The sequence below is a fragment of the Podarcis vaucheri genome (assembly GCF_965113315.1).
Source record: "Podarcis vaucheri genome assembly, chromosome: 7".
In the NCBI taxonomy this organism is placed as follows: domain Eukaryota; kingdom Metazoa; phylum Chordata; class Lepidosauria; order Squamata; family Lacertidae; genus Podarcis; species Podarcis vaucheri.
Window position 1 is genome coordinate 13,165,481 of NC_138765.1, and position 14,603 is coordinate 13,180,083.

General features: G+C 52.1%; 1 protein-coding gene across 3 annotated transcripts in view; it reads right to left on the bottom strand.

The window, feature by feature from the left end:
- Positions 1-14,065, bottom strand: part of ERF (ETS2 repressor factor) — a 42,643-nt gene extending 28,578 nt beyond the window's left edge. For 2 of the 3 annotated variants that reach the window (XR_014221975.1, XM_082232685.1), the window contains exons 1-2: positions 13,724-14,065; positions 4,560-4,646 (exon numbers count right to left, since the gene is read on the bottom strand). Coding sequence is in view for 2 of the 3 variants with exons in the window: in XM_082232685.1 (XP_082088811.1) it covers positions 4,560-4,646; positions 13,724-13,769 (133 nt within the window). In the remaining variant the exon portion in view is untranslated. The remainder of the gene's footprint in view (positions 1-4,559; positions 4,647-13,723) is intronic. The other variant, XM_082232687.1, reaches the window with a different exon arrangement.
- Between the last annotated feature and the right edge of the window lie 538 nt (positions 14,066-14,603).

Below are 14,603 nucleotides of genomic sequence, written 5' to 3' on the forward strand. Positions count from 1 at the left end.
TAAAGCCATCCAAATGTGTGGCTATCATCACCACCACCTATTGGGGCAGTGAATTCCAATACCACACAAGGTTTAGATTTGCCATGCCAGCTAGATCTGGGGACCCTGGGTAGCCTGTGGAAGGTGATTTTCTCCAGCAGAAAGATGAATAAAAGAGGGCAGATTTCAGAGAAATATTGCTTGCCCACCGGTCCTTCAGCAGACACCTGGTACGCAGGCTGAGACCCTACCTGCCCACGGACTGTCTCGCCAGAGTGGTGCAAGCTCTAGTTATCTTCCGCTTGGACTACTGCAATGCGCTCTACGTGGGGCTACCTTTGAAGGTGACCCGGAAACTGCAATTACAGTGGTACCTCAGGTTACATATGCCTCAGGTTACAGACTCCGCTAACCCAGAAATAGTGCTTCAGGTTAAGAACTTTGCTTCAGGATGAGAACAGAAATCGTGCTCCAGCGGCGCAGCGGCAGTGAGAGGCCCCATTAGCTAAAGTGGTGCTTCAGGTTAAGAACAGTTTCAGGTTAAGAACAGACCTCCGGAACAAATTAAGTACTTAACCCGAGGTACCACTGTAATCCAAAATGCGGCAGCTAGACTGGTGACTAGGAGCAGCCGCCAGGACCACATAACACTGGTCCTGAGAGATCTGCATTGGCTCCCAGTACGTTTCCAAGCACAATTCAGAGTGTTGGTGCTGACCTTTAAAGCGCTAAACGGCCTCGGCCCAGTATACCAGAAGGAGTGTCTCCACCCCCATCGTTCAGCCCGGACACTGAGGTCCAGCGCCGAGGGCCTTCTGGCGGTTCCCTCATTGCAAGAAGTGAGGTTACAGGGAACCAGGCAGAGGGCCTTCTCAGTAGTGGCGCCCGCTCTGTGGAACGCCCTCCCTTCAAATGTGAAGGAAATAAGCAGCTAGCTTATTTTTTAAAGCCATCTGAAGGCAGCCCTGTTTAGGGAAGTTTTTAATATTTAATGCTGTATTGTTTCTAACACTCGATTGGGACCTGCCCAGAGTGGCTGGAGAAACTCAGCCAGATGGGCAGGGTAGAAATAATAAATTATTATATTACACAATTGTGGGGGGACCCTGTGCCTGTATTAAAAGGTCTAGGATGCTCTCAGGAGTTTACCTAGCATAAGATGCCTTAGAACAAGCCCCCAGAATCCTTTGCACCATGCAGGGCTTCTACAGCAGGCGTTCACAGGGCAGAATGTGAACTCGGAAAGGGTTCCTCGAGAGCGGAAAGTTTTAAAAGCCGCCGGTTTAACACATAGAGTTTAATCCAAAAATTCAGGGCAATCTTATTTGACAACAGCCCTCTCTCATTCTCTGAAAGCTGTTATCCACTCCTTGGATAATCTGTTTCAAAGCCATCTTTTAAACCTCAGCATTGTCTCAACAGAAAAGCAGGGCTTGGGTGAATGCTGTGTCTGCTCACCCAGGTGCCCCAAGAGGGGAGGGTTTCCCCCCCCCCAGGTTCGTGCTCCTTCCTAAAAACTGAGAATCGGCTCCAAAAAAACTGGGAACAACTTTTTTCCAGCTCTGCTGCTGATCTAGCTAACGGTTTCAGCATCTTTCTGCCAAGTCTTTATTATTTGTCGCCGGGTAACATTATATTGCTGTTGTTGCAACACACCACAAGGAGAATTGGCAAGCATTGCTTTTGTGATCTACTGGTGAGCTTCCAAAGGCATCAATACCTGATCGTTACTGGAAAGAGGAGGGGCTAGATGGGGCTTCCTCAGATTCAGCAAGTCGGTCCTTGCGTCCATTTGTGCCCAAAGCATGCACGGGAGAGACCTGCATCATCTATGCATGATCAAGTGGAATATATAACAAGTGAGATATGCAATAAAATGTTGCGGCAGCCCAAGTGTGGGGCACTTCTGGCCCTCAAGATTCTGCTGAACCACAACTCCCATCTGCCTCAGCAAGCATAGGGATGATGGGAGTTTAGCAACATCAGGAGAGGGGGCAGCGAAGGTTCCCCTACTCCTCCATTATACCCTAACACCTAATATTGCTCCTGTTCAGGGTTCCAGTCAACCATGTCCTATGTCAAGAAGCTGTCAAGGGCTCAAGCAGTTCACTCCCCCTGCCCGATTTTTTGTTTTCCCTTTCCGACTGACACTCAACATTTTGTGATTCCCTTGCTTCTACATAAATTGGGATTTACCTAAGCACGCCCTCTCAATTTCCAGCAGCCCTTTTTGGGCTCTAATTCTGTCAGGATCCTACCTCCGAGGGCACAATTCACAGGGAATGATGCTGAATTGCATGCCCTGTCTCCCCAGGTCTCTGAGCATGCGTGCCTGCTTCTGTTTAAACAAGGGGTTTGGATGATGGGTTTAAGATTGCAATCTAACAGGTTCCTAACCTGCCTGACTGTTTCAGGTTGTAGCCTCCAGTGTTTGTTTTAGCGGCCATTTTAAGCCATGACAACTGTTGTTTTTTTTAAAAAATCTGAATACATCTAAATGCATTTATGGGTGCACATGGTCAATAGTTTGAGAGTGGATAACCCAAAACAGCATTAGGATGTTTGTGGAGAAAGCAAAGAAAAGCTGGCCTTCTTGCTAGCCTACGGGATAGAATTGCTGCTGCTACATTTATCCTGGAGCAAATTTGTTTTATCCCAGTGTATGTCATCCGACTACATTTTATGCTGCCAGAAGCCTTTGAAGTTATCTTCTGGTAGATTCCCACCCTTAGGCAATCAAACAAGCTATGGTTTGTTTCCCCAAAGCTCAGTTTGTTTTCCAGCTACTCTCGCCTCAAGACTTTGCAGTTTGGTGACCATCCAGGATGGGGTCAGTAAAAAAATCAAAATAAAAAAATCAAGGAAGGGTGCTGAATTCACACATGACACCAGGAAACCAAGTTTCATAAGCCAAATAGATTCAGATCATTCTTCGTTAATGGGAAACAAACCATAGTTAAGTTGCTGGGCATGGTTCATATGTAACAATAAAGGTCTTAGCCAATTAAGTTCTACTGAAATCAATGAACCTAAGCTAGTTATGTCCTCTAAGGGCTATCAAGATAATAGTTTACAGTTAGGCTTGTTATTACGGGCAATGTTCAACTCTAGGCATTACTAGTTAAAGTAGAGGTGGAGAACCTGTGGCCTCCAGGTGCTGATGGACTCCAACTCCCATAATTCCTGGCTGCCTGGACTCCAACTCCCATAATTCCAACAACATCTGGAGGACCATAGGTTCTCCATCCTCAAATTAAAGGATCTCAACATTAAAACCAGTGTCTTGTTTCTAACAGGAACTAGCTGGAAGCTTCCAAGAAGAGTGCAAAGGCACAACATTCTTTCCAAGCTGATTGCCCTCGGCGTCTTGTATTCACACAGGCATATTGCCCTCTGGTTCACAGAATCAGAGAGTTGCAAGGGACCTCCAAAGGTCATCTAGTCCAACCCCCTGCAATGTAGGAGTTTTCATCTAGCTCTCCTGGCTAATAGGTGCTGGAAGACTGGTTATCCTCCGCAAATATGCCTTCTTCTTTTAAGCCCTCTTAGCTAGCGGCCATAAATATATCCAGTGGCGGTGAATTCCGCAAGTTAATTGCACGTTGTATATGAAATACTTCTCTCTTTCGGCTCTCCGGAGCCTGGAGCTATTAATCTGCCGGGGAGGTGCTGCTGCGAGATTACGACCGGCTCCAAGGCTGCCCCGTGAACTGCCGTAGCAATAGTGGGATTAGAACTCTGCTCTCCCAGATCAAAATATAATCCTCTCCTTGGTGCACTAAGCTTGTGTATATGTTGCGTGTGCGCAGACACCAATGCCTCACACAACTGAAATCTCCCGTGGGGACGCCCCTCTCTTCTCCAGGTCTCTGGGCTGCCTGCCGTTGCCCAAGGGGGTAATTATAAAGGTGTTTGTTTTTGATTGCCTCATTTAGACACAAGTGGCTTTTGCTCAGCGCAGAACCCGCCTTGCGTATGCATGTGTGTCTATATATCTATATCTGCCTGTCTGATGCAACAGCTGAACGCTCAGAGAGGGAAAGATGGGGCCCACTCCCCTCTTATCTAGGGGGAGATGCGCCTCTGTCATTCGTCGCTAAGGGGGAAGACTCCAAAATTGGCTGGGGGAACACACGCTTTTGACCCACGTGAATTTTCCAAAGGGGGTGCCTTCCATCTGTATCCCCCCCGCAACCCCTACATCTTAGGGCTGTGAGGCTGTGGAAAATCCCTAGAAATGGACTCTTCTGAGACAGCCACGACTAAAATTAGAAGTGCCGTAACTATGGGTGGAAGCGAGGGAGGACTTTGTGGCCAGGGGAACAGGCCCAAATTATCCCTAACTTTATTAATTATGGTGTTAGAAACACCTGAGGTGGCCTGGAACACACAGACACACACACACACAGTGTACATCTCATACATTTAAAGAAAAGAGAAAAGAATCCTGGGAACTGTAGTTTCTGAGACAGCTTGGAAATGTTACTGTGTGAGGGGGAAACTACAGTTCCCATTATTCTATGGGAGCCTAGTAGGGGGGCATGAGAATGAGAGGGAGAAAGAAGGGTTGTGGGGCTTACCGTACCTTGCCTCCAGTCCGCAGCGCCATCTTGTTTGCTCGCTGGAGATCGACATCTGCAATACATTCGACTTTGGCGAGAGGATGGCTGTGCAAACAGAGCAGAGGGTTAGGATACCAGCACAAAAAGTGTGTGTGTGTGTGTTGGTGTGGGGGTAGAATCTCTGCCAAAAGAAACTGGCTTAAAGATGTCGAGGACCAAAGAGGACACCTCCCTGCTCCAAGCCCAAACGAAAATTAACGGACCAAAGACTGGCTGTGTACATGCCATGCATTTAAAGCACATTACGGACCATCCTGGAAACTGTAGTTTACTCCCAACATACCCACCATTCTCAGCACATTTATCAAACTACAGTTCCCAGGATTCTTTGGGCTGGGGTTGCTTTGAATATATGGCTTATACCACGGCCAGCCCAAGACATTTGGGCCCCTGAGGGGAACCACAAAATGGCGTTTGCTCACCCCTGCCAGGGAAGAAGGGGTGAGTAAAGATCAACCTCATGAACAAGGAAGGAAGAAGTATCTACATCAGGATCAGTGATTGCAGCTAGTAGCCTTTTACAGCCTTGGTAGTTGCTGCTATGGTAAAGGTAAAGGTAAAGGTACCCCTGCCCGAACGGGCCAGTCTTGACAGACTCTGGGGTTTGTGCGCCCATCTCACATCTATTGGCCGGGGGCCAGCGCTGTCCGGAGACACTTCCGGGTCACGTGGCCAGCGTGACAAAGCTGCATCTGGCGAGCCAGCGCAGCACACGGAACGCCGTTTAACTTCCCGCTGGTAAGCGGTACCTATTTACCTACTTGCACCCGGGGGTGCTTTCGAACTGCTAGGTTGGCAGGCGCTGGGACCGAGCAGCGGGAGCGCACCCCGCCGCGGGGATTCGAACTGCCGACCTTTCGATCGGCAAGCCCTAGGCGCTGAGGCTTTAACCCACAGCGCCACCCGCGTCAGCTCCCAAAATCCCCTGGGCAATGCAGGCGGAAGCTGATGTTAGTTGTAGTTTGAAAATTTGCAGGGCAACAGGTTTTTGTTTTTATTTTATGATGAGATCTGCCCTTCCTCCTGCGAGCTCAGAGTAGTCTACATGGGTCCTCACACTCCCCGTTTTATCCTGACAACAACCCTGCGAGGTTGATTAGGATGGGAGATTGTGATGGGCCCAAGGTTGCCCAGTGTGCTTCATTGGAGGGTGGGGATTTGAACCCAGCCCTCGCCTACAGTAACATCAAATTAATGTAAAAAAAATCCTTCCAGTAGCACCTTAAAGACCAACTAAGTTAGTTCTTGGTATGAGCTTTCGTGTGCATGCACACTTCTTCAGATACACTGTGTATCTGAAGAAGTGTGCATGCACACGAAAGCTCATACCAAGAACTAACTTAGTTGGTCTTTAAGGTGCTACTGGAAGGAATTTTTTTATTTTGACTATGGCAGACCAACACGGCTACCTATCTGTAACTGGAATCAAATTAATGTTAACTTTTCCTGCATTAACTACAACAGAAAACACCAGAATGTCACATCGGTAGAGGGGAAAGAGAGGACTTCAGAAGGTGGAGTTTTGGGGTCCCAAAAGGTTGTGCGAGTTTGCAGGGTTTGCAGGTGTGACGTGGGTTTAATGTGTGAGCCCAGAAGTTCCAAGTTAAAATTTCATGTTTACCAGAAAATCAGTAGGTGGTCTTATGCATATTCCCCGCCTCCCACCCATATTATTATACGGACAATAATGGTTTACAGAGGGGTAGCCATAGCCTACAACAGTGTTTCCCAACCACTGTTCCGTGGCACACTAGTGTGCCGCGAGATGTTGCCTGGTGTGCCGCGGGAAAAATTAAAAAAATTGAAAGATTTTCTTTTTTTAAAAGTCAAATTTTTGATTGGGGCGCCGTCACTAGATGACCCCTAGGGTTCCCTCCCTCCCTCCCACTCTGCGCCTCCCTCCTCCTCCTCCGGGGAGGCCTTTCCTGGCTCTCGGCCAAGGCTTGGCGGCTGCCACTCACTCACTCGCTCGCCCACCCGTCCCCCCATTCCTGCACCCGGCCTCTCCTCCTCCGTCCCTGGCGCGGGGGCTGCCGGGATCCGTAGTCCCCTCGCCCTTGGGCTCCGCGCCCACGCGGGGTGCACAAACTACGTTTCCCAGCGTGGCCTGGCGGGCCGGGCGTTTTGTTTGAAGCGCTCTTCTCCCAGCCATGGAATGAGCGCAGCGGCGGCGGCCGGGTGGGCAGGAGTTCTTCCGCGCAGACCCTGCGCAGCCTGCCTGCACCCCCGCGGAGATCGGGCGGCAGGATGGAGCCCGGGGATCCCCGCGGAGGTGGAGCGGCGGAGGCGAAGGCTGCCCCCCAGGTAGGGCTGCGTCGGGGGGGTGTTTATTTTTGCAATGCTGCATCCGCGCTGGAGGGGACACATCGGACCACGGGGAGACCCCTTGGCGGGCGTGCAAGGCAATGCATGCGTGCAGGCGTTGCATGGAGTGCAGTGCAATGCAATGGCAACGCGGCGCCCTGCATGCGTGCATGCAACTTCCACCGGCGCTCCGGACTTGGCAGGTGAGGGGGGTCCCCAGTGGGCGGCAGAGAGAGCCGGGAGGGCGAAGGGGAGCCGGGGGGGAGCAGCGCTGCTCCCCGAGCCGAGCCCGGGGGGAAACTTCGGCGTCGTTGCGCCGGGTGTTGGAAGCGGAGGCTGGCGGGGGCCCCTCACCTGCAAAACCTGGTCGCCTCTCATATATTTCGTGCATTGCATTCATCGCCCGCTTTCTCCTCTAAGGCAGTGTTTCCCAACCTTTTTTGGGCAAAGGCACACTTGTTTCATGAAAAAAATCTCGAGGCACACCACCATTACAGCCCCGTGACGTCAGCGCGCAGCGTCACGCCGGGAGGGACATGAATTGCTAGCAAATTACAAAATCACCTGCTTGAGGGCTGGCTCATCTTCTCCGAAGGCAGAACCCCATTAATTAACAGCACAGACTCATACCATAGCCAAGACGAGGGGGGAAAACCTCAGTCATGCACAGTCATGCACATGTGGGGGCTAAATGAGGACGAAGACCGGGCAGAGAGCAGGGTTCAAATCACCCCACCTGGCCAGGACAATCCCTGGGTGCTCCCTTGGGCCACTCGCCTGACCCACCTCGCAGGGCTGTTGTTGCGAGGATAACACGGGGAGAACCACGCGCGCCCCCGGGAGCTCCTTAGAGGAGAAAGCGGGCGATGAATGCAATGCACGAAATATATGAGAGGCGACCAGGTTTTGCAGGTGAGGGGCCCCCGCCAGCCTCCGCTTCCAACACCCGGCGCAACGACGCCGAAGTTTCCCCCCGGGCTCGGCTCGGGGAGCAGCGCTGCTCCCCCCCGGCTCCCCTTCGCCCTCCCGGCTCTCTCTGCCGCCCACTGGGGACCCCCCTCACCTGCCAAGTCCGGAGCGCCGGTGGAAGTTGCATGCACGCATGCAGGGCGCCGCGTTGCCATTGCATTGCACTGCACTCCATGCAACGCCTGCACGCATGCATTGCCTTGCACGCCCGCCAAGGGGTCTCCCCGTGGTCCGATGTGTCCCCTCCAGCGCGGATGCAGCATTGCAAAAATAAACACCCCCCCGACGCAGCCCTACCTGGGGGGCAGCCTTCGCCTCCGCCGCTCCACCTCCGCGGGGATCCCCGGGCTCCATCCTGCCGCCCGATCTCCGCGGGGGTGCAGGCAGGCTGCGCAGGGTCTGCGCGGAAGAACTCCTGCCCACCCGGCCGCCGCCGCTGCGCTCATTCCATGGCTGGGAGAAGAGCGCTTCAAACAAAACGCCCGGCCCGCCAGGCCACGCTGGGAAACGTAGTTTGTGCACCCCGCGTGGGCGCGGAGCCCAAGGGCGAGGGGACTACGGATCCCGGCAGCCCCCGCGCCAGGGACGGAGGAGGAGAGGCCGGGTGCAGGAATGGGGGGACGGGTGGGCGAGCGAGTGAGTGAGTGGCAGCCGCCAAGCCTTGGCCGAGAGCCAGGAAAGGCCTCCCCGGAGGAGGAGGGAGGCGCAGAGTGGGAGGGAGGGAGGGAACCCTAGGGGTCATCTAGTGACGGCGCCCCAATCAAAAATTTGACTTTTAAAAAAAGAAAATCTTTCAATTTTTTTAATTTTTCCCGCGGCACACCAGGCAACATCTCGCGGCACACTAGTGTGCCACGGAACAGTGGTTGGGAAACACTGCTCTAAGGAGCTCCCGGGGGCGCGCGTGGTTCTCCCCGTGTTATCCTCGCAACAACAGCCCTGCGAGGTGGGTCAGGCGAGTGGCCCAAGGGAGCACCCAGGGATTGTCCTGGCCAGGTGGGGTGATTTGAACCCTGCTCTCTGCCCGGTCTTCGTCCTCATTTAGCCCCCACATGTGCATGACTGTGCATGACTGAGGTTTTCCCCCCTCGTCTTGGCTATGGTGTGAGTCTGTGCTGTTAATTAATGGGGTTCTGCCTTCGGAGAAGATGAGCCAGCCCTCAAGCAGGTGATTTTGTAATTTGCTAGCAATTCATGTCCCTCCCGGCGTGACGCTGCGCGCTGACGTCACGGGGCTGTAATGGTGGTGTGCCTCGAGATTTTTTTCATGAAACAAGTGTGCCTTTGCCCAAAAAAGGTTGGGAAACACTGGCCTACAATACAAGGCTGTTGTAAGGATTGCTGAGCCTGTGCATTCACAGCACTTTGAAAGGCTCTGTGTAGGAATGCATGATTCTTAAATAGGAATGAAATGCAAAGCAGCTGAGGGATATTACCAGCAGAAAGGAAGCTGTCTCGATCTATGTCGGAAGCGTCGGAGAAGACAGCCTGCGTATGGCACGATATTGCTCAGAGGCGCTTCTTCCAGTAAAACTCTGCAAGCCCCCCCCCCTTTGTTAGAAAATAAACTTCCGAGTGGGTGCATACAGAGCAAACATTTCCACACTAATGCGTCCACAGTGGGTGGGATGAACTTAATAATGAAAAGTTTTGGGGAGCGCAAAGTAACTCATTAAGAGAGAAGGGTGTCTGTTTCTGGATGAGTCACTTGCCAGATAATCCTGCCCCATATCTGGAAAGGACAGGGGTGAGTGGGGAGCCTCCAGATGTTTCTGGACTTCCACCAGCTGTGGCCAGCATTGCCAATGGTTAGCGACGATGGGAATTTTGTAGCCCAACCTCTGGAGGGCCGCAGGTTCCCCAAACATTCCCTGCCTTCAGAAGGAGACGTACTCTGCAAGTCACGCAGATTTATTTATTTATCACATTTTTATCCCGCCTTTCCTCCAAGGAGCTCAGGGTGGTCATGTGGTTCTCTTTTTACAACAACCCTGTGAGGTACGTTAGGCCGAGAAACTGTGACTGGCTCAAGGTCGCTCAGCGAGCTTCACTCAGGATTCGAACCCTGGTTTCTCAGGTCCTAGTCCAACACTCTAACCACTAAACCACATGGATTGGGTGGTGGTGTTGCGCTCTTTAGAGGGCAAGTTGCTTTTTATTCCTACGTGCTCTTAAAAGGTAAAGGGACCCCTGACCATTAGGTCCAGTCACGGCCGACTCTGGGGTTGCGGCGCTTAACTCGCTTTATTGGCCAAGGGAGCCAGCGTACAGCTTCCGGGTCATGTGGCCAGCATGACTAAGCCTCTGGCAAACCAGAGCCGTGTACGGAAATGCCGTTTACCTTCCCGTCAGAGCGGTACCTATTTATCTACTTGCACTTTGACGTGCTTCCGAACTGCTAGGTTGGCAAGAGCAGGGACCGAGCAACAGGAGCTCACTCCGTTGTGGGGATTCGAACTGCCGACCTTCTCATCGGCAAGTCCTAGACTCTGTGGTTTAACCCACAGCGCCACCCGCGTCCCTTAATTCAGGATCCAAGATTCAGGGTCCAAGAGTAAAGTGGCCTTGCAGTTTTAAATCAGACCTTCTCAGTGTTGGCTCCCAACAGTGTGGGACGCCCTCCCTATAGAGGTGTGTTGGGCACCATCCTTGCCAAACTTTAAGCGGTCAATGAGGGCTGGCCTCTTATTATTGAATGTTATTGGCCTATTGTCCAGCCGATATGCGCTGCATGGCATTTTGGGGTGGGGTCATTTTCGATCCAATCTATTGCATTATCTTTCCTGGACGTAACTGGCATTTAGGGTGAAGGGCAGTTAACAACCAGAACCAAATAATGAAGACCACGAAGGAAAAGACGTGCTGGCTACCAGTACTTTCCATCGGGTGTGGAAGACAAATGCAAAAACCAGTAGAAGGACAGTTCCCACTAGGGCCCGGAATACAAGGGGTTAACCCGAGGAGCTTGAGGCCTGACACCTGTTTAAAGAGACATGTGGGAATTTTCCGGTCTTGACCCCTGCCGCTGACCCCTGGCGACCAGGCTACTGGGGAACCAGGCCAAAATATGGGAACAATCTCCCCAGGCATGAAAACTGACAGCTTGGGGGAATGGAATGACAGGGGGTGGGGAGAGGCTATACAAGGACCCACGGCGGAGGGGGGGGCTGGAGATGGGGCGAGGGGGGCGGGCTGAATAGCCCTTGCATCCACCCGCTCCCTGCCCCCCACCGCACAAATCCTGACCTCCCAATTCCTTTTTTTTTTTTTACTTTCTTTCTTTTTCAGTCTCCTATTGCACCTCCCAGAAAAGACCCCTTTGCAGATGCAATTTCTACCCGGCTCCCCCCCCCCCCCCCGGCCACCCTTTGCCCTGCGCTGTCCTTGGGACTCCCTCTGGGTGAAGGGAGGGCGCGAGGCAAAGAGGGTGGGGAGGGTGCGGAGGGTCACAAGCCCAGGGAGCAGGCAGCAGCCGAGAGGTCTGGTGCCACATTTTCTGGGGCCCGGCTATAAATAGCCGGCGTTATAAATAATACAGCATTATTCCCTCTATAATTATCGGGTGGGAAGTTTGTGGCCGGGCTGGCGTATTACACGGCTGTGCAGGCCGGCACCCTCCTGCCTCCCTTATGCCAGTCTTCCTAATTTACACTCCTTCCTCGCGGGGCCCGTCCCTCCTGCCAGACGGACAAATCGAGCAACCGGATCCCTCCATTACTCTGGAGAAAAAGGCTCCACGGCGCAGACCGCATCCTTTTCATTTAAACTCCCAGGGAAATAACGGAGTGGAACCCTCACCCCACTGTTGGGAGGGGAAAGGGAGCCAGCCTCCCCACTTCACCCCACCCCACCCCAAAAGCTTTTGCAATTGTAGCCCCTGCTAGGCTGAGGTTAATTTCGAAGGCAGAAATTTTGACCCGCTCGGCTTTAAGCCTGTCCAGAAGACGTGCCCCGCTGACCCACGGAGCCTGTTCCCTAATCCGACATGTGTGTGGGTTGCCCGGGGTTACTTGGTAGTGAGGGAAAGGCAGGCGAGATATGCTCAGAAACACACTTGTCATGTTACAGGGTAGATTCTGGATATTTAGCATGCTCTGGGGCTCAGTCCCGGCATAAATTAAGACCCACTTCATTGTGACATCATCATTAGTATTATATAGCACCACCAGTGCATGGCAGTTTATAGCATGCAATAGGACAGGTCTCTGTCCCGAGGCCTTACAATCAACGTCATATTAGAGTTCCCTAGGTATATATCATTTAAAATGCATCTACTTTGTTAGGGTTTTAGTCCTGTTTTAACTGTATTTGCTGCTTTTAATCTTGTGTGTTAAATCATCCTGAGGTAGTTGTTTGGAAGGCAATTAACAAATCACTGATATCCAGTAGTAATTAATATCCAGCCCAATTGTTTAGCTCCCTTGTTTAGAGGCAAACTGTCAAATCTGATTTCCTCTACACATGAAAACACCTCCAGGCATCTCAGAAATATAAGCAGTACACACACTAACAAATTTTGACGACATCCAGAGTCTTAGCAAATTGGGGGTGTCCAAGCCAGCACGGGTGGGGAAACTGAGGCAGACACAGTGAACAGGGATGATGAATGCACGCCTGTTTGTTCCTAACAACACCCTCTTGCCTTAAGGGAGATGGGAATAAGGGGTGCCCCTTTCTGCTGTGGGAGAATTGCATTCTGACCTCCCTATGCAGGTCTACTCAGAAGTAAGTCACAGAGGTCAATGGAAGAGTTTGTTTCAAATATGTACTCCGTTCACACAGCTCACTGGGTGGCCTTCAGTTACTCAACCTTGCATACCTCACACAGCTTTATCAGACGCATAGGCTTATATATATATTGTAACTCACGGAGTCCCTCTAATATGGTACAGTGAGAAATAAATCTAGATGAATTCAAAATAAACAAGCCTTCTTTTTTGGCTCGGCTAAAATACGGAACCCAGGAATTCAGGCTTTCATTAAAAAGGCCCTGTCAGAAGTGATGCTTACATGCCTCTCTGTTTTAAAACCGTCATCTTCCACAAGTCTACCGCAGATGAGGTTTCGGTCAGGTTTTGGGGTTTTTTTACACTGAAACCAGTTCCCTACAGCATGACCGGCAATCTGGGTTTAAAATGGCTCCCTTGTGATTCCAACATCCACACATGGACCAAAGTTTTTGATGCAGCTGAACTGTATCCCACGGGGAAAGAGGGAGGGAGGGAGAAGAACTTTGAGAACTGTAGCCCCTGATAGGCAAAAGTTAATATTTAAAAGGCAAAAATTTCCACGCTGGGGCCTTGAGCCTTTCGAGAAGACCTGCTCTGTCCAATACAGTTTAAAGCACACACCCCAAATTTGTAATATCAACTTCTATCAGTTATAAGTTTCTGGGGTTTTTTTTAAAAGTCACTCTTCTGCTTTCACAATGATGCAACACATTTTAGGATTCGGTGGTTGTTGTTTTCAAAGACCTTCTGAGCACCGTTTAGAATCAATCATAGCATTTCATTTATAAATGTCCTTAGGTTTAAGCCTTTTTTCAAGGGGGGGTGGTTCAAAAACAAAGACTCTCCCCTACCTACCCACCCACCCACTTCTACCTGTACTGTATTCAAGACCGTTCTTCTACATCTTCCTTGGTGTCCCCCCCAAAAAAAATATCATAATAATTGGGGAGTTTGTGATCACCCCATTTGGTGTTGGGTCCAAGAATCAGAGGCATGCAACGTTTGGACCGATTATGCAAAGTGTTCTGCCCCACATGCAACACTCCCCCCTCCCCAAAAAAATAAGAAGACAGAGCTGAGGGTGGGGAGGAGAAGAGAGAGAGAGAAAAAGAGACTTACAGAGCAAAGAGGAAGAGAGGGCTTTCTTTGTGTGGGGCTGCCCCATAGACGGGCTAAGTCGTCCCCTCCCTTTTTGCCCCCGGCCAGCTGGGAAAAAGTCAACTCCGGGGAGCCGGCCGGAGGGAAAGAGCGAGCGAAGCGGGTATATTTAGCCGCAGGGCGGGGTCGGCCGCCTGAGGAAGGAGGGAAGGAGGAAAAGAAGGAGTAAAGCGGGATTAAACTCTAGAAGGGGACGCCCGGCGCCTTGTGACTCCTCCATCGCCGAAATAGCAGCGCGAGGCGAGAGGAAAAGTTTGTTCCTGCGGCGGAATTAGCAGCAGGGCACTAAAAACAGCTGCAGCGAAAGCAGCGCCGCCGCCGCCTCCCTGGCCCGGGGCGCCTGCCAGCTGGCAGCCAGCTCCGGCCCTGCCCTGCCCGGCCCGGCCTGCCCGCTCGGAGCGAGAAGCGCGGCAGACACAAGCACAGGCCCGCACGGCCCTTCGCACGCACGGCGAGGCTCCCTTTGTTGCCGCTTCCTCAGCGCCGCCGCCGCCCGTAAGAGGCGTGGGTTCCGCCTCGCTGGCGCCCTCGGCCGCGCAGCGCCTCCTGCCGGCGGCGGCGGCCCGGCGCGGCCGGCAGGGGGCGCTAAGGACGAGGCGCCCGGATACGAGGCGGCGACAAGGCAGCTCCCGCCGCGCCTCTGTGTGAGTCTCCGCTCTGGCTTGCCTCTTCCTCCTCCTCCTCCTCCTCTCCATCAGCTTTTTTTCTGTTTCTCACCAGGCATCAGGATTTAGACTTAGATTTGGTGCGGCCCTAAGCTACTGAAGGTAATGGAGCCCTTTTTATGGCCAGCGGTCATTTGTCAACAACAAATGGTCTCTGTTTCTTGTGTTGACTATAT